This window comes from Lagopus muta, chromosome 7 (assembly GCF_023343835.1).
Source record: "Lagopus muta isolate bLagMut1 chromosome 7, bLagMut1 primary, whole genome shotgun sequence".
Lineage (NCBI taxonomy): Eukaryota > Metazoa > Chordata > Aves > Galliformes > Phasianidae > Lagopus > Lagopus muta.
The window spans coordinates 38,853,975-38,873,925 of NC_064439.1; the positions used below are offsets into that span (position 1 = coordinate 38,853,975).

Consider the following 19,951-nt stretch of genomic DNA (forward strand, 5'->3'; position numbering starts at 1 on the left):
AATAACTTTTGTCCATGTGTTAAGGTGGGATTGGAAGTGAAGATTGTATTGTAGTTATTTTGCAGCACTTGCTATTTAAAAAAAATAAATAAATAAAAATGGAACCATAGGAATACTTTGTATAAATTGAGTAGAAACATTTTGCATCATGTGATAGTTTTGTAGTTCTAAATGTATATTTTATTCATTAAGCTGCTTTAATTTTGGGGTAAGTGGGAAGACAAAAGGTAGGCACAGCAGAAGGAGCCTTGCATGTTGTTACCATGCCTGAATCATCTGTCAGAGGCATGACACAGTGGTGTGGAATACATTCCCCTGGAGTGGACCCTATACTATTTCCTTTTTTTTTTTTTTTTGATTACAGTAATGTAAGAGAGCACAGGTACCAAAAATCTTTCAGTTGGTGGGTCATTGAGATCCTTGTCACGAGAGTCTTTTCTTATAAATGAATGCAGTCTGCCACAAATGACAGCGTTCAGATAGGTCAGAAACCATAGTAATTCTGTTCCATACTGAGAGGCCTTATGGACAAATAAATCTCCTGTATGTCGTATTCTAACAAAGTTAGCAGATGTTGTATCTGTAGAAGAATCGACCAAGAGACAGAAAAATAATGGAAAAAAAAAAAACCTTTTTTTTTTTTTAATTTGACCTACTTGAAAAGCATATTTGAAGCAGGATCTTTTTTTCTTTATGAAATAAGTCATCACATTATCACACTATCTTTTTTTTTTTTTTTCCTAACAGCCCTCTTTTTCTGGATGTTCCTCACATGAGTTAGAATGGTCCATAGGTCCGCACAGCACAACAAAACCTGTTTTCATCCAGTTTACTACTAGTGTACAGTTTCATAGTCCTATTCTCCAGTCCAATCCCCAGTTTTTGGCAAAAACTGCTTTCTGAGAGCCGAATTCCTTCAGGCCTCAGACAGCAAAGGCAGGAAGGCATGTGTGAGTATGTGTGTTGCAGATTTATTGCACATCTTCTACTAATAATGATTATTTTTAAAAGGTAATTTAACAGATAAAAGTAAAGGAGAAGGTGGCAAAAGTTGTAGAACAAAATGTAGTATGCTGAGTTGGGTGCTAAGTTTCTAAGTAATTATTCTGATCACGTACTATAGGTTATGTATTTATGAAATATCCCAGGCAGACATGCCAGTTGACTTAAACTCATTAACGATGAATCTTGCAAGAATTCCTACAGCTTCCTATCACTCAATATCAGGCATTAAGATTGAATATAGGCATCAGCATAGAAGATTACAGTCTCTGTAGAACTGCAGCCGGAGAAAGGAGACAGGCAAGTCATCATCAGGCACAGAATTCTGCTCAGAATGATTGCCTATTTGCTCGGCATTCCAGCTCTATTCCTTGGGCTTAGATCCCTTGCACATCTAGTTAGAAATTGCAGAATTAATAGCAGGTTTTCTGTCACCTCACTCATTACTTTTGTCAGGGGAATTCAAGGAGGAAAGTCAAAAACATGGTTTTTGGAGGCTATTTCTTAAGGACTTTTTTCTTTTTTGTTTAAATAGAAACCTGTCTGTTAGCATGTCAGGTTATTTCTTCAGGCTACACTGAAAAGGACATCTGAATAAATTGCAATTTTACAATGCAGGTTTTGTTGCTTGAAGATGATCATTGCATTATCCTTTCTACCCAAGCCACACTTTTCTTTGTAATTTTTTTTTTTTTTAAAAAAGAAATAGGCTGAATGGCAGATTGGAAGAAGGCTTCCTGTGTTCTGAGTCATAGTGCATGGACCAGTACTTTGAATAATGTAGTAACACAAAAAACATGCTTAATTTGTTTAATGTAGTGCTAGAAAATCTTGGTGGGCCTTTGTGAAAAGAACGATAGAATATTGAGAATCTTCACTAGAAAAAAAACATCTTGCTCCTAGTCCAGTGGGTTTTTGTCAAAGGAATGAAGAGGGAGGGGGGGATGGTGATTGTTTAGATCTCTAAGTCATTTTCTTTGGGAAGCTGACCTCTATGTTCATGCATTTATAAATGGAATTGGCATTGGGCATAAATGCCATAAGGCAAATAATCACATGATCTCATGATCATATGTTCAATATATTTATGCTGGTTAAGAAAGATGAGAAGAAAAAGGAGGGAAAAAAAAACAAAAACAAAAAAAAAAGTTCTTCATTCAGAAGAAGTTTGAGTAAGACATATAAATCCAAGATTTATATATTCAGAACAACTGATGCTGCAACTCCAAAGAGTATAAATGCTCAGATGAAAAATGAATTACTGGACTTTGTTATTTCCTCCCTCTGAAATTAGTGACTGTATTTGGAATAATTAATTGCTACTTCTCTTGCCTTAAGTTTCATATTTTTTTCATTGTTTTCTTGGAACTCATATATATCCCCCCAACTTCTAGTCATTATTTCCTCTCTCTGTGTTACAAAAATGTTGTAATTTGTACTTCCTGATGAATTAACTCCATGATCTACCTTCTGCCTAATCATTAATTAACTAATAAACTTTTGCAATAGAGTAACATCTGCAAGTCAGTATTTGACAGAAAAATAGATGTATTCGTATGCTGAACTGTCATTTTTTTGCCCAACCCAACTGTTCTTACGTGGCAGGTATTTTAAAGACTCGTGCATATTTATTAGTTTATCTGTAATTTTGGAATCATTTTGGGAAGAATGTGTGCTAAGTGCTTCAACAAGAAACAAAGTTAGAAATACAGGAAAATTTAGCTTCTCTTCAATCAATGATTTTAACTTTGTTGTTAGTTTAAAATATTCCTTACATTACGAAAGTGAGGTTGCTTCACATAACACAAAACTTCAGGAAGAATAGATTCTATAGCAGAATTGGAAATGAAAAATAATGAGGAAAGAAATTAGGTTTAAAAAGCCAGAAAACCTATTAGAAATTGTGTGTTTATGTATTATCTAGCAGATCAAATGCCAGGAGAAGACATTTGTGAAATAATTATCAATTATTTAAAACAAAAAAAAAAAAGGAAACAAAAAACCAGAAGTGTACATTTTTATGTTTCAAGGACTAAATCCTGGCTGATAAATCCATCTATAAAGTAACTACATGACATAATTCTGATTCTGAAAGACACTGAACAGTCACAGCTTCTGTTGTTGTCATGCTGTCAGCGGGTTTATAGCAGAACTTAATTCCCCAAACTTGTTTTTCTGTTTAGAAGTAGCACATTGCTGTTAAACTCCCAGGGAGGGGTTTCAAGAAGAACGCTGAAATGACATTCGGTGGAGCTGTTGGAGCCAGCTGAGCAATGCTGAGAATAAAGGGAGATGTGGTGCTGGCAGTGGGCCTTTCTAACAAGAGACAGTGCTTCACAAAAGTGGATATTGATTGCAAAGCAGCAGAGCAGTAAATGTAGGGAAGAAAATGGTCATCTTGTTTTCCATTCAAGTTCCTCTTACATGTGTATTTGGTTTTGTGTATGCTATGCTCAAAGGCCTCAGTGTTTCTTCTCTTGTTACCTAAGAGTGTTTGACACAGGGATATGATAGGAAAATCCCAGAGGTTTGCGAAGATTTTGGAAATCAGTTGTACTTTGCTGTTCTTGAAATAAGACTGAAAAACTTCTTGAAAGAAAAATGGAAACAAATCTATATTTAGCAAAATTAAATTTTATAAAGTGCAGACTTATCCCTCTCTTTCAGTTGCATCATTTTCATCTTTATATTAGGACCTCAGGGACATGAGTGCAACCTATTAGGTGGCATTGCCCTTTAGGGATATATAGCACCGTGAGATAGGAATTGCTAAATGTTACAGTAAACAGCATGGGTCTTTTTGCAGGTTTATAATTAATTCCCTTTGACTGTTCTGATGTTCTATGATTTAACTTTACACAGACACCTAGTAGCATGCACTTATATAGATGTGTATATGTTATGTGCTCAGGCAAAAACATACCTATAATGGCATCCAATCCAAATTATCCTTATAAGCTGGATTTTCACAGGCGCTGTACAACACAGCTGTCTTCTGATGGAGCTTTTAGAGAGTTGGTTGTGGTATGGCAAGCTTAGATTGTTGAAAGAAATCTTTGCTCAGACTGGAGTGGGAAAGGAAACTGAGAAAATAAAGCACCTAAAGCTTATTGAAGAGGATTAGTCTAAATGCTGCCAAGAACTCAAGAGATCTGTACTCAGAGCCTGTGGGATGCCAGACAACTTGCTATTTCTCTGTTCTGCAGATGGTCTGTATGTGAAGCAAGAGAATACTACGTACTGGGAGCATGGATTCATTATTGCTTTTGAGGTCTTTGCAATGTCTACAAAGGCTGTGATAGGGACCAAAAAACAAATTCCACCTTATGAAGTATACAAAAAGTGGTAGCAGGACTTAGCTTGAAGGAGTATAGAATGACAATTTGAGAACTGTATGAGCATGCCAGTACACCAATCCTGCAAAGCTGCTATAGATGCGTAATATAAATATGAATAGATCAGTTAGTATCGTAGACTCTTCTAGAAGGGACTTATAAAGCAGGAATTCTGATTCTGATTAAACCTGGAATAACTCATGTTCATTTTGTATGCTATGCAAATTCAGTAAGAATTGATAATAAAAGCAGGCTTGTTTGATCCAAGTTGACCATTGTAAATAAATATTCTTTTGCATACTGTAAAGTAAACCTTCTTGGAGTAAGTGCTCAGTATTGTTCTACCTTGGCATAAAAGCACCCTAGAAGCAAGATGCATGTTCATTTTTGCTTATCCATCAGCAAATGCAGTCTGGTGCAAGCAGACTGTGCTGAGTGCTGTCTCACTGTGATTGTATCAGTTGTCAAATGTACTGGTATTTCTGCCCAGAAAATATATCCTCTTCAGGATAGGAAAACAAAACGGAAGCAGACAAAAAGTAACAGTGCACATACCATGTAGTTGACTAAAGAGTTATGAAAAAGTATAATATGGCTGTTCCACTGAATGTGCTCTTCGATAGATGCAAATTAGTAATATGGAGCATGTCCAAGTAGTCGAAATCCCAAGGTACTTTAGACAGAAATGGAGAAAAGTAATATTTTTCATCTTCTGCTTCTCCAACAAGTCCAGGATGGCCTTGTCAATAACTGTTCCTCCACTCTGATCATGGAGTCCTGTTATCACTTGTTGTCGTGCTTCAGTACTAGAAGTTCCTTCTCCTCAGTTCAGAGCTGAGTTGTGGAGCCTGAGGTTCCATCCCATCCACTGATAAAAGCACAAGAGGTGGGATTGTGGTTTAATAGCAACATTTCTACCGTATCTTGGTGTTCCGTCTAGGAGCAAAAATCAGCTTGAATCCTGATGCTGAATAAAATCTAGGTATCCGTTATTTCTCCCCTCTACTATTAAAGCTATTATGAAATGACTTTCTAGTATGTGCTAGAATTGCAATGAAGTCTCATAAGGTAAGTTCAGTATTTTACTATTGTGTTTACTAGTATAACATTAATGCATTGTATATATACAATAAAATGACTACAATGCATTGTAGTTTGTTATATGTAGATTTTTTTTTTGTATGCAAATGCCTTCTGTAGTATTTGGAGAATACTTTAAACTTTAGTAGTATTCATTCTTTTGTTACTCAGTCTTTACCTTATCCCTGCTTTGAACTCTGTTGTTACTTTTCTGACCATCCTCAAGACTGTGGGATTTTTTTTTTTTACTAGCTCTGGATCTGTACCAGAAAATGTTCTAGAAAGAAAAGTTTTCTCTCTCTCACTTACATCTGTTTGTCTTTCATCAGCCTGCAAAGTTCAGCAGAACTGTACTGAGCTGTCCTTCTCATGGCAGAAGAAAGCTAGGAGGTCTCTGCTAGGCCTGCCACATTACTCAAAGTAGAAAAGTTGTTGGTCTTTAGTTCTTACTCTACTGTGCTGTCTTCAAGTTTTACTAGCATCATGGGGTAGACTTTGCTTTCTGCCTCCAGGGAAATACTGCATCATAAGCAATGAAGCTCGCAAAAGAAAAAATAAATAAAAATTAAAAAAAAGAAAAAAGAAAGAAACTGAAAGTTAACCATTTCTGTTAACAGCAGAGTGATAAATATGGTCATGTTTGCAATGGACTCATTAACTTGTTGGAAATTGCAACTTAGTGGCAGCAGAATGTTGTCATTCCCTGCTGGCTGATTCATGAAATCATTTGTTCTGAAAAAAAAATTGCTGCTTCACGTCAGCTGGAGACAGCTTTTGTCAGACCTGATTCTGATAATGCTGTTTGGCTGCAATCGTGCTTTGAGTGGAGAGGCACACAATGCTCGCATCCTGCTGACATGGCTGTATCCCTGGTAAACCCAGGGAGGATCCCCTCCAGATGGGCACTGGAGCTTTAAAGAATCATGGGGATTAGTGTTAGAGGCTCCTATATATTTATTTTTTTTTTATATAACCTAATTCATCTGTATGCAATGTCTGTAATTTTTCATCTATCGTGTAGTCATCTCAAATTTTATCTCTGTGGCATAGAAATGTTGAATCATCCATCGGGTTTTGAGATAAACTTTCAAGTGACTTTGATAATTGGGCCTTAGTATTTCTGTGTAGAGGAGACTCTACGGTCTTTTAAGTTTCATTTATGTTTTAATCCTATATGCTTACTGTGAGAATATGAGCATGTTCTTAATAGTATGACAGAACTTGTCTTCAGTCTGTATTTCCAAATAAAAACACACACATTTTATAGACTTCTTCTTTTTGACACAGGCAGTAACATTTAGCCCATTCATTTACTTGTTCAGTTGTAATTTTTTTCCTGTCATCTTTGTACTGGTGAAGACCCAGGTAGTCATCACAGCCCTGTTGTCATCCAGAAATTATATCAATTGTGTTCACTTTTGTGTGAAGCCAGAACATTTTCAAAGGCATTTCAGAAGAATTACTCTTCCTTCTTTTCCTGTTTCTCTTCATTTTCTTAATGTGTTTTTCTTTGCCTATTGCTGTACCTTATTTCCCCCTACCAATTTTTCATTGTTGTGCTTGTCTCACTCCTATTCTTGTTTTTCCCGTATTTTTAACTCGAAAGTAGAGGATTTATTTTCCTTTTTCTTTCTTTTTTTTTTTTTTTTTAACTTTTCCTATCTTAGTATTGAGATAATGTTCTTTTCCTAATTTTTCTACCCATGGTAGAGCAGCATGTAGCATAACCTTCCTACAACCCCCAAGACATGAACTACACAGAGTTAAAGGAGCTGAGGCCATTACACAGTCTCTAATATGTCAGCTTGCCTCCTTGTCTGCACTCAGCTGAGAGCTCTGCACTTGAAAAATGCAGAAGGGTTTAGTGTTATATATTTAATATTCTAGGATATTGTCTCAGATGGCAATGAATGTTTTTTAAGCTGTTAGGGTTAGAAATTGACTTTTGTTGTAGCACATTAGATTTAGCATTGGTATCAACACGCATTTTGAAAAGAGCTAAGAAATACGAGTTAGGTCTTCTTTTGCCTCGGATTATAATTTTACTTCTTTGTCTTTCTTTTGGATAAAATATCATGGAAAAATGGGTGACTTACGGTAGAATTCTCAGTGACTCCACTGTGCAGCTTTCTGTCATAGAAATCATAGGTACAGTTACGCCTTGAAGGCAGACAAGTACTTTAAGGTGGAGCAAAGCCCCCACGTCTGCAGGTAGTGGTAGGTTTCAGGGGCACATTGTCACCTTGCCCTCTCAGGAAATGGAGTTGCTGAGTGATTTTTCTTTTTTTTTTTTTTTTTTTTTTTCTTCCTTCCCCTCCCATGGCCTGCCCTTCTTCTCCGAGCAAATACATGCCAATGCCACATTTGCTTCCAACCCACAGGTGTTTGAAGATGGGAGAAGTGGGATTTGTTTTGGTAGTATGCAGAAAAGCCTGCCCCATGGACTTGGGCATGCTTGTTGGCCTTAGGAGCAGCGTGTCCCGTGGCTCTGCACAGCCAGCAGTCTCTTCTGCCAGGAGAAAGAGGGAAGGGGCATCGGTGTCCTTACTTATGTGTGGTTTCCGAAGTAATCACTGTCTTCCCCTGGGCCACTTTACAGGAGAAAATGGTGGAGTGCTCAGGGAGGTTTTGTAGCACACAGTAATTAGATTGTCCAAGGTGCTTAGTGTGATTTGGGTATTCTCCACCGCGGCGAAATGAACTCCTGCCTCTAAGAATCAGTCAGTCACCCGTCTGATAAATGCTTTCTGCTGTGTAGCCTATGCCTGCCCACACTTCTGCTGCAGTCAGGGTCAACTCCACTTTTTAGAGGTGATCCCACATTTAAGCAAGGAAGCTGGCAATGCTGCGTGTTAACTTCTAGCAAACTAGCTCATTTTATGACTTTGAGTGAATGCAGAAAATAAAATGAAAGAAGGGTAATAACAATAAAAGGAATTTTCCCTTCAGCTTTTCCTTCTTTCTCACAGTAGTGGCGAAATGGTATTGCTTGGCTACGTTTTAAATTCTAAGTGATTGGAATTTTTGCTTCTGCACCCAGCAGTCATGGCTGGAATGTGGGTTAATTAGAACTGATTTAAATAAAAGGATTTTCATTAGGCGTTCTGAGAAAAAATACATTATTTCTTAATATTTTTAAGCTGTTGAGCAGATTAAAAATTGGGATTTGTTTCATTTACACAGGAATATTTCATGTGTTGACATGAATCAGTGCTTTTAGGAATATGCTGTTTGAGCTCTGATTCTGGCAAGGTGTCACTGCTTTGACCATGCACAGCACATTTCTTTGCAAACCAAACTTTTTTTTTCCTATTGTAAGAGTTTCCCATTGCTACTTTTTATCCAGATATGCCTAGTGCATCAAATAATGAAGACATTATGTATATGTATATCCACTTCTTTATTGCAAGGACCATTCACAAAGACAACACAGATGTTTCTTTCCCCATGATCTGCAAACAAAACGTAGTTACTGAAACATGCATGTCTGAATTAAATAAGCTAGTGATCATAACTGAGACATCCTCATGCAGTTCAACCCTGGCTTGAATAAGCTGTTCTGAACATTAATGCTATGCATATGTTGGAGTGTGAGCAGAGAATGCCAAGACTCAACCTTAATTAGTAAAAAAAAAAAAATGAATGTCTGTATACAGCAATTATAATAATGCTGGTGGAAAAAGAATCATTCTATTGACATAAGACATTTGGCCAGGTTTTCTTGTTTATATTGAAAACATATGTTTGAAATTATTATTTTTTACTTGTAGTATTAGTTCTAGAAGTGTCACACAGACAAGGAATAATGTGATGGTAATTTACTGGTTTATATAAATGCTGAATAAAAATTAATAAATAATGCAATGATTTAAAATTGTAAATAGATTCAATGAGAAATAATAAATACTTAAACAGGTACATGAAATAACTTCGTATTAGCAAAGCCAGAATTAATTCTTTTTACTGCATTAAATTCAAATGATTTTGTCTCTGGACTGTCAGTACAAGTAGGTTTTTCTTAGTGGGATAATAGCAAAGTCTCTGTGATCAATAACGTTAGTTTATGTGAATAGTAAAAATGGATTTTATAGCAGAAGCACAGACCTATTGTTTTGAGAAACAGCAATAGATAAAAGCTTTGCATTTGCTCTTTTCTCCTGGGAGTACTAAAGAGAACACTAAAAACTAAAATGGGTGACCACAGAAGCAAGTAGGGTCACCATTACCAGGGATTCATTTTATTTCCATTAGAGGGGAACCAGAAAGCATCTCACACTATTTGTACCTGATTTTCCATTATAAATTACGGTACATGAGATCATTTAAAAATCGCTGAGCCTTTCAAATGAAGCTGACTTCGTTGCTGTTCCTTAATAATTGAACAGTAAGAAATACAAGATCTCCATTTTCATCCAAACAAAGTAACTTCTGAGACTGTGGGAGAGGGCAAAAAGGTATATCTTCCTAGAAGGAATTTAAAAATGATTTGGGGTTCACTTTTAGTGGGTGTTTTTTTTTTTTTTTTCGGTTAACTCTATGCATAGATTGCAGTTCTGGGATAACATGCAAAGCTTGTCTGTCTTGGTACAGGAGCATTCAAGTGTTACCAGTGCAAAGGGAATGTGCTAAAGTCAGGGTGCTACTTGCTTACAAAGACCAGCCACCTCAAACCTGTCCTCTGCTTTGCTACTGCAACATACAGTCTTGCAGCTGCTATGCTATCTGGTACAAGAGTCACCACAGTACAGCAGAAGAACCTTGCTATGTATGCAAATATGTAGAAAAACTTTTTAAAGAAAAACAATTAAAAAAAAAAAAAAACAAAAAAAAACTTTCATACCTTCTGACTCTTACCAATGGGTAAAAGCATGATGGGGTACTACTGAAATAGCATATCCTTATATTCTGCTAATTGTTCACTTATTTTACAAAAGGGCCGTGTAGGATTGGCTTAACTCAGTGTCTTTCTTAGTTAACCTCACATGAGAGAAATAGATAGGAGCTGTGGCACACAAATTCTGCACAGAAATTTATCCGACATGGAAAAGTGAGTTGGATTCTTAAGCTTCCACATTTATCAATTCTGTTGAGAACTCTTAAAGCTTTTCCAGTTTAACCAAAAAGATTTTATATCAAATTACTTCAATATTTATTTATTTATTATCTGTCTGATATATAATGTGAGAAGTGCTTTTAATATCTTGTAGCCAATATTGTTCTCTGAACTATGGTACTGTGGAAATTTTTGGTACATAGTTCTTCCAGTGTGGTAGGAATCCAAAGGGATGTATCATAGTGTTTTTGCAGGAAGTATTAGTCCAAATTCTAGGATTTGTAATTGTTGCATGAAAACAATGCGTTCAGAATTTCAGTTGACTGTGGGAACTGTCTTAAAATAATATAAACTAGAGGTCTAAGCACAGGCACACTAAAAATGTTCTGCAAACTGATGCACATAACTATTTTGATTGCTTTCATATAAAGGCATCTTCTCTTGTTGCATAGTCTCTTTGAGAACTTCATAAGAACAAATCACTTCTCAAAGATCCCACTTCCATTTCATCCAGAAGGTTGCAAAGAGTGCTGGGTGAAAAGTATGGACTACAACTGATATTTTCAGCTTTATGTCAGGGAACCTTCAATAAGGCTGAAGTTTCCTGTACTGACAATTGTGGGGGGGCTGCATTCTCTGACAAAAATCACAGGCCTGAATCTACTCTTCCTCACAATTACCTCAAATTTACATTTGGATTCATTAGAGTAACTTTGGATTCAAAGTCACAGTAGTTTTAGCTGAGTTGCTGGACTCTAAAAATGGGAACTTAACCTGGTGAATATGAGGACAGCGGATGTTAATTCATCGGGTATACTGTTAACTCAAGAATTACATCAAGCACAGAAACAAAGTGACTAAAAAAAGAGCTGCTGTGCTCAGAATTTTCTTTGGTCAAATGGCACTGAGGCTGATGCCAAAGTCTGTACAAGTACTTTCAATACAAGTACTTAACAGTAAAGATTTTTTTACATTCAGCTCATTATATTTGCACTCCAAATTCCACTGAAGTTGCTGAGAGTTTCTCCTCAACTTCTGTGAGCTCTGGCTCAGGCTTTTTGCTTAAAATAAAGGTAAAATGCAACATTAAAGTGTGTTATATTAATGAATCAGTTACTAGTTAATGTGTATGATTAATAATCTTCTTAATGCTATACTGGATTCACTGCTCACTTATTCATGCCCTTCTACAGAAGCCAGCACTAAAGTTGGCTGAGAAATGGAGTTTGTAAAAACAAAACTATGCTGTTTTGTTACTGTGTTTCAACATTACTTTAATATTTCATTTCATCTGAGCTATTTGGATTGATTTTGTATTTTTATTTAAGTTCCAGTCCTGTATTGAAGCATCTGTTGCTGTATGTCATCTCCATAAAATAACATACATATCTAGTTAATGCTCTGTTACAAAGGTTTCCCCTTTATCAGCAGCATTAGAAAGGAACGTTTTAATAGGCCTGAACCAGATGCTCTCAATCTGCTGTTCAGTAGAAAATTTGAAAACTAAAATAGATTTTTAAACAGAAACAAACTTGAAAATAAATGGTGCAATTTCTCATCGAAAGCAGACTGTCATTTCCGATCAGCTCTAACAAACCTTGGTTGGGGCTTCTGCAATTATATGATTAAGTACAGTTTTTTATGTAGTACATAGAGTGTTTCTATTGATTGCAGTAAGACCTGGATTGCACTTCACAGTCAGCATGCTGTTTCTCCACCGTGTGCATAGAATTAGCTGTTCTACCTCTTCTATATAATTCATGTTTCACTTAATAGAAATGCTAACTTTATCCTTGATGAACTATTTGGCCTCTAGGATTTATTTTCCTTTTCTAATATACTCTTGCTTTTTAGAAATAATTATTTTACAGAAAGATGAAAGGATTGCTTCCCATTTCTTAAGACAAAGAGGTGAACTAGAGATAATTACTTCAGCTATAATACAGTTTATCAAAAGTAAATCACTTTTTTTTTCCTTTTTATTTCTAGCCAAGCAGATGTTTGCCTTTTAACTGTTGCTTTGGGGTATAACTTTTCTGTTATACAAAACCGTTTCCTCAATTTCCACAAGTATGATTTTCACAATATCAGTTCTAGAAACAAAGTGCGATATTAACTCCTTGTTTTGCTTTCATAATCAGCTGTGTAAGTGCACTGAATATCATCTAGTTTAGTACTGGAAGAGGAGACAAATATAATGTATATTGCTTGAGTTTATTTCTAACATTCTAAAGATATCAGCTTCCATTCTGTGCTTTTTTAGGATGCCTGTGTGTATAGAATCACTGGCTCAATCAAAAACATTGAGCAGTAAGCAATTATCTGAACATGTACTAGTGCACTTTTATTCTGCTTTTACATATATATGTTAGAGTTTATCCTGTGATCTCATATCCAGTTTTATGGACATGTGGGGCGAAATCTGTTACCCCACAAAATGATCAACTCTGTCCTTCATCAAGTATTTCATATGAAACAGGATGATGCATTTATTCACTACTTATGGTTTATAGAGCTTTGCCCTTATGTATACTTCTGTCCTTTTGTATCACGTGCCATCTTTTGTAATTTTTCCACTTCATTCACCAAGAGCAGAATAGCTATGACAGTGTTCTACAATCTTCCTTGAATTTAGAGTTTTGTTTGTTACTTAGGGGTGAATAAGTACTGTGTGTCAGAACTTCTTAATAATCATAGACTCACTAGCACAATGAGTTGCTCTATTGATCAGGAACCTACTGCAGTTCAAAACTTAGAGCTGCAAAATTCATTTTGTAAATAAACTTTGTAGGTTCTGAAGAGCCTGTAGTCTTGCTGGCTACATCCATATCAGCACTTTAACTTGCTCGGTCGTGCCTTCCATTTAGAGTTTTTATGTCTCTAGCATCTCCTTCTCAACTACTGTATGAGTTAACAGGTCTGCTTACAAAGTGAATTTGGTGTTACTGTAGAAGTAATGTTTGATCTGTGGCAGACAAATGTTGTGCTGCTTGCATGGATGTTTCAGTCCAATACATACATGAAAGTGCTGCTGGAATAATTAAAATTTGAAAGTGAATGAAGAAAAAAAAGTTATCAAAACACAATCAGTTTAAATGTTTGGTGTCACTGTGAACTCAATTATTGCTCTGCTTCTTTTTTTATTGTGGAGGAGAATATGCCAGGGCTGAAAAATAAATTAATCCAACCTTCTCCTGAAAACACGTTTTGAAAAAAATCATTGTCTGTGCTCTGACCATTTTTTATTAATGGCATTGACTTTCTTATCATTTTTCATCACATTAACAAAACGAAGGAGTTTAGAGATCCACATGAGTTCATATCGCACTTATTGCTAAGGTCTCTGCTAGCAGCGTTATCTTCATTTTTGCACAAGATGAGATTACTTTCTTCAGGACATGCTGAAAAATATTGTCCTCAAAAATATTCATAGTGAAACAAGTTAAAATACATAAATATGTTCTAGTTATTACCTTGCTGTATACGTAATTCTTGCGATTGCTGGACAGACGATGCGATATGACTGTGAATTGGAAGTGGTGGAGGGCAATCTTTTCTCAGTATATGATAGAAAAACTTACTGAGCACCTGAAATAATGAAACAGATTCACTGAACACAGATGACAGCTTTCATCTTCCCAATCCTTTATGAAGCACGTGTTCATGAATATATACATTTTTGTATATGTAGAAGCTTGAATGTTTCAGCCTTCTGATGAATGAAAGAAAAACAAAAGTATGTATTTGGAGCTAGTTAGGAGTTTGCTTTTTTTTTATGAGTTCTCCAGTTTAATTGAAGTTGCTTTCCTGTCCTGGAAGATCTGTTGAGAGGCTGCCAGTGGGGGAATGGGACACTATTATCCCAGTCTCTTTCCATCTAAAGAGTTTGTCCCATTTTAAAGACCAGTGCCTTTGGAGGTATAGTGGCATTTGGCAGTTTGGTGCTGTCTGTTCAGTCAATCCAACTGAAGTACCAGAGCATGAGAAGTTGAGTTCCTAAAGGAGCTCCAACGATATTGACAGCCTTGATTGACATAAAACCAGTCTTTCTCTTTCACCTTCACTGAACTCTCAGAGTAAATTCAGGGTCTGATTGAAGAGAGATAGGGCTTTAGCCATTTTGTTCCATGGGAACAGAATCTGAATACTTGCAGCAACTGCCCTCTCCTAAAACAGCCCTGAATATCTTGGCAGATGCTGTTTAGAAGCACTATCAATTTGATTCTGTTTCCTTCTCAGGACTGAAAGCCAAGTTCAGAGCTATTTATGTGTTATTAACTCAAGCAGGCTCTGGATGGGAACTGCAGCAAGCATTTAAATCTTTTCCTTGAAAAATGGGTAATGGCTTAATGAACCTTGTTCAGGTTAAAGCTGTTACTTATTCTTGATATTTTTATTTGTTACTGTCAGGTAGAAGTCAAAGAAAGAGCAGTGCTTTGTACCTTGAAGAGTTTATCGGTATGGAATAGCTTGAAATTTATCTTGAGTGAATCAATTCTCACTTTTCTGACAGGAAAATACCAACAGCAGATTTTCCAGATATGCTTCAAAATACCACACATGCTGAAAACTTCGAGGTTGTCAAGAGCCATGCAAAAAAGTATGTGCTTATCAGTTCAAAATATGACCATATAGAGATACCCAAATTACATTTGCTATTAAGTCAGCGGGTGAGAGGAGAGGTGTATTTATTTCCAGTCACTATATTCATATTAAAAAAAAAAAAAAGGTAAAATGTAAAAAATATAAAAGAGAAAGGTAAAAAAAAAAATCTATATATTCAGGAGCATTTGTTTGGAATGGAAGGCAGCAAAAACAGGAACAGTTTGAAAGATTCCCTTTTTTTTTTTTTTCCTTCCTCCCCTTGAGAAGTATTTAAGAGTGAAATATCCCAATTCTTTGCTCTTAGTCACGTCATACTGATATAGTTTGAACAGTTTCTTTTTGAATTGACAACCTTATTACGTTGTGTTGTTTTTTTTTACTTCTTTGTCGGAAGTAAATTTGCTGTTTTCAAAGCTTTTGACATTTCTTAAAACCATTCAAAAAGAATTCTACTTAGAAATAGTTTTTCTGATATATGGAATAGGATATGTTCTCTCCAGAATCCTCTGTTGTTATGCATTTGTTTAGTAAGAATGATTGTAGTAAAGTCAAATCTTCCTGTGCATCTGAGCTTACAAAGGTTAAGAGCCTTACAAGGGATTTCAAAAGGGCTGAAATAAATCAGACTTGAGTTCTTCTGTGTACTTAGAGCAACACTTGAACTCTTGAGATTCCTTTACATTCTTACTTCCAAAATAAAGGTTTAGTTCTTTATATTTTGAGGTTATTACCATAGTTTTTCCCAGGTGTAAATCTTTAAGATCTAAATCTCTTCAAATCATTTTCTATTTTACTAGATGCAAATCTGCTACATCCCACTCTTTTGTCTAATTTTTGAAAAAGAAAGAAAAATAATCAACTAATAAAGAAAATCTGAACTAGACTCTATCTTCCTGCCAGAATGTCTTTTTCCCATATTTCTGCTTATGGTAATGTTGATTGGCATGTGTGTTGATCTTTTTCCCACAACTCCTGTCAGTTTTTTAATAGAGGAAAAATGCTTCCTATTGAAGAAACTTTCCTGTGCAGGGCATTTCATTTGTCCTTTTCCATCTTCTTCCTTAACCCAAAAAAAGCCAGTACAGTTTCTTTTTCCACACTTTTTTAAGGTGTGGTGTGAAGTTGTTTGGCATATCTGTTCAATGATGTCTGATAATCTCAGTTAACTTTAGGAAGGCCCAACTTAGCAATAAAAGGTTGTCATATGGTAGTGCTCAATAATGGGAAGCTCAGAAATGGCAACAGCTTCCCATTTGTGGTTGGCTAATTTCTAGGAAGGATATGTAGTAAGACATATGATTTACTTGATTGCTATACCACATCATAGCATTTAGACTAACAGCACATGTGTACAATAGCAGATGATCATGGCACATGTAAACACGCAACATTCAGATTGTTTTTTGCATACTTCTGATACTCCTGATACCATATGTTGAATGATAGTTGTTCAGCACTTGAAATAAAAAGCTTTTGAAGCATCAAATGTGACATTTAATAGGACTTTCTCAGATGCTGGCTTAGCACCTGCTCCTCCCTCGCAATCACATCAAAGTGAATTGTAAGTAACTGCTCTGAAATTATGCTGCATCGCATTGTGGAGTAAAACTGGTAGAAGTGCAGGGCAGTCGGCCCCAAAAAATCTCTCAGATTGCGGAAAGAATCTCCACAGCCACCTGGATGCTTTTAAACCTTCATTATTTAAAATTTAAAATGGTTGGCTGAACATTGCTTCTTCCAAAATATGATGCAATAACCAAAGTCAGAGGTGGGGGAAGACCTCTGGGGTCACACAGTCGAGCTTTCTGCCAATAATGGATTGTTCCCTGCAGTTCACTTTCAAGTGACCTTGGAAATTACTAGCCTGGTAAAATGGTAATGAAAAAAACAAAGCTGTTAGAGCTTTGAAAGTAGCCAAAATAATGCAGTCTCAATAAGAAATCGTGGTATTGATGTGAGATTCTCTGTACTTTGTTGGTTGTTGTTTTCAAGTGATCACATTTTTAAGCCATGTTTTCTGATCTGGTTTGAGCTGGCTATAACTAAGAGGTTGAAGGAGGAGAGCTTGTTTTAATATTTTACAAGCTTATTTAATCCTCCAAGCAAATTATTATTTTTATTACAAATAAATGTCAGCAATTTGACTAACCCCATACTGCAACGTTTCCTTCTTATGTCTTCCTATTCTTTCAACACTTCTTGCATCCTACAAACAGAAAATGACAAGAAAAGCTATTTTTGTTGACTTTTCCTATCAAGCCTCCTGGTTAATTAATTAGAGCCTCAACTTGTAATGGCTGGGAACACAACATTTTCCAAAAGACTTGCAGATGTGAAACATAATTTTCAGACTTCTTTCAACCAAACCAAAATTTTTTTTAGTCACCAGTTGATATAAGCAATAAAAGACAATCCTGACGTCCACCTAACGAAGTGGATAGACTATGGCACCTCATTTAAGATGGAGGCAGCCAAAGCAAGTTCCCACTACCAAGCTGTGTACCAAGCTTGGGCTGAAAAGTGTTTTAGAATAGGCTATTAAAAGCTGATTGGTGGGAGAAGATCCCAAGACACAAAGTTCCCATCTTGTGGCACCCATTGTATAGCAGTTTCTCTACCAGCAGACCCTATTGTGCGCTGGGGTTTTGAGTGTGTGTCTCTGGGAATGTCCATCATTGCTGGGGTTCCAGCCTCCCTCACTATTGTGCTCTCCCAGATCAGAGCCCAGCTGGAGAGGAAAAGAGTTTTCTCAGCTGCCAACTTGCTTAAAGAAGTTAAGAGGAAAAGAAATCTAATTGTATTGCGCTTGGCAAGACTGTCTATTTTATTCTGTTTATTCAGAATTTAACGTATTGAGTGCTGAGAAACACAAAAATAGTGAGAACACTTATTTTTTAAACATATTCTTGAGAAGTTTTTACAATAAAAACAGAAAGCTGCGTTAGTAAAACAGTGTTTATCCTTCAGCAATGCTGGTCATGAATACGTGTCTAACTTAGCTGGAACTAATGCCTGACTCGACTATTTCACTTCAGCAACTTAACATTCTGCGTGGGCTGATTATTTTTTCAACAATATTTGCTAAATTCTTTTAAGGGCTGCCAGTATATATTTTTTGAAGCTTAGTTAGTAAGAACAGCTGCCAGTAGAGTCAAGGCTGAAAGAGGCAAAAAAATATCTGCAGAAGGCAAGATTTTACTTCAAAAGATCAGTATTACAAAGCACTACTGTTGCTGGTATAATCACTTTCTTTGGGGGGTTGCTAATATAGACTGGGTTTCTTGTCTTCACAGCCCCCACTGAGCCTTTACTGTGCAAATTTGCTGATGGAGGGCAAAAGAAGCGCCAGAATCAAAGCAAATACACACAGAACGGAAGGCCGTGGCCCAGAGAAGGAGAGGTAAGTGCCACGTGGTGATTACTTTCCAGGGATTTGGAAGAAGCCAGCTGTAGATCTGAAGGTTTGCCTTTCAGGGCTATGAAGAAACAGGATTGCGCAAAAAATACAATGGTTCCATGCCAGACAAAAATGACCAATAGTGCATATGTGGGGGAAAGAGTAAGGTTCATAATAGTGAGTGGGGTGTAAAGTTACTGGAAAAAATAATTTCAAAGCTGGATGTGATGCTCTGCACAACCTTGTCCTCTTCCAAGGGCTCTCTGTTGCCAAACTTGAGCTAAGTATTTTTTTACTGGTGCGCAGTCAGCACCTGTGCTGTACCTCTTGTAAACCCAACATCAGTTTGCACCTAAGCAGCTCAACGATGTTGTTTGGTTGTTTTTTTGTGGTTTTTTTTTTTTTTTTTTTTTTTTTGTCATCCAAGGAACTGGGGGACATCTACAAAAAGCAAAGATATACTTGCATGCATTTAAACACGTAATCCATGTAAAAGCTTCCCAAAAGCTTCTCTGAGCTCGGATCTTCATTTTGTCCAAAACAACACTGTTTACAGTAGCCTCAGATCTAACATGTATACAAAGTATTTTTTTAAAAAGAGATTCAATCAGTTGCTTTTTGCTCTGCTGTAAATAGGCTGTTACTGGAATTTCCTTTCTATGTACTTGTAGTGACTCCAAATGTGGGTGAAAAAAGAGAAATATCTTTGACTCTTCAAGAATTTGTTTATTCTCCTTGAATGTCGTTAAATGATAAAGATACTTGAATAAATGAGGTTTAGTGAATCTGGTCGTAGTACCTTCTTAAAGAAAATTGTAACTGCAAAGGCAGAAGAACTTACAAGTATTTTCATTCTAAATGCTTATTCTTTGTGTTTATGAATGAGAATTCAAAGACAAAGTATGTTATTCAACTGTGACCCACTAAAACCAAAGTTTCCCTCCTTTTTTTTTTTTTTTTTCCCTTCTCCCTTCTTTTCCCTTCTCCTCTTTGTGGGATTTTTCTTATGTTTACTTCAATTTTACTATGCAAATAAATAAGAAAACTATTTGGTATTCCTAAAATAGGTGTTTCAAGAGGATTACTGCTTTACTGTGACTTCTTCCTTTTGCTAGTTGATATCTTTTAGGATCATTAGCTTATGACCTACAAATGATAGTGCAATTGTGGAACTTTTAAAAGAAATGTAAGGTCCTCTTTAAAGCATACAAGTGTCTCTGTCCAGGACCGTGCTTGTTGGACACTATTTCAACAAAAACACTCTAAAAGTATTTTGGCCTTTTGGGCTTCAAGTGTCAAAAGACAGCTACATTTGCTACAAGAGATTGCAGAAACCTCCAAAGTTTTGTTGCAGTGTATTGTGTGTGAGGAACAAGTACTCGGGAATTAGTTCAAGTGTTAGACTCGAGCCATTGTGTGCAGGGCTCCAAAAACAAAGGCATATATATAGAAGGCAATAACAATCCCTGAATAAAGTCA

At 36.3% G+C, this 19,951-nt stretch overlaps 1 protein-coding gene across 1 annotated transcript in view; it reads left to right on the plus strand.

Annotated features, from left to right (window-relative positions):
• RBMS3 (RNA binding motif single stranded interacting protein 3) overlaps positions 1-19,951 on the plus strand; it is a 687,926-nt gene that overhangs the window by 589,265 nt on the left and 78,710 nt on the right. Inside the window, 1 exon segment of the mRNA XM_048952200.1 lies at positions 18,369-18,475. Within this exon segment, the coding sequence (XP_048808157.1) occupies positions 18,369-18,475 (107 nt within the window).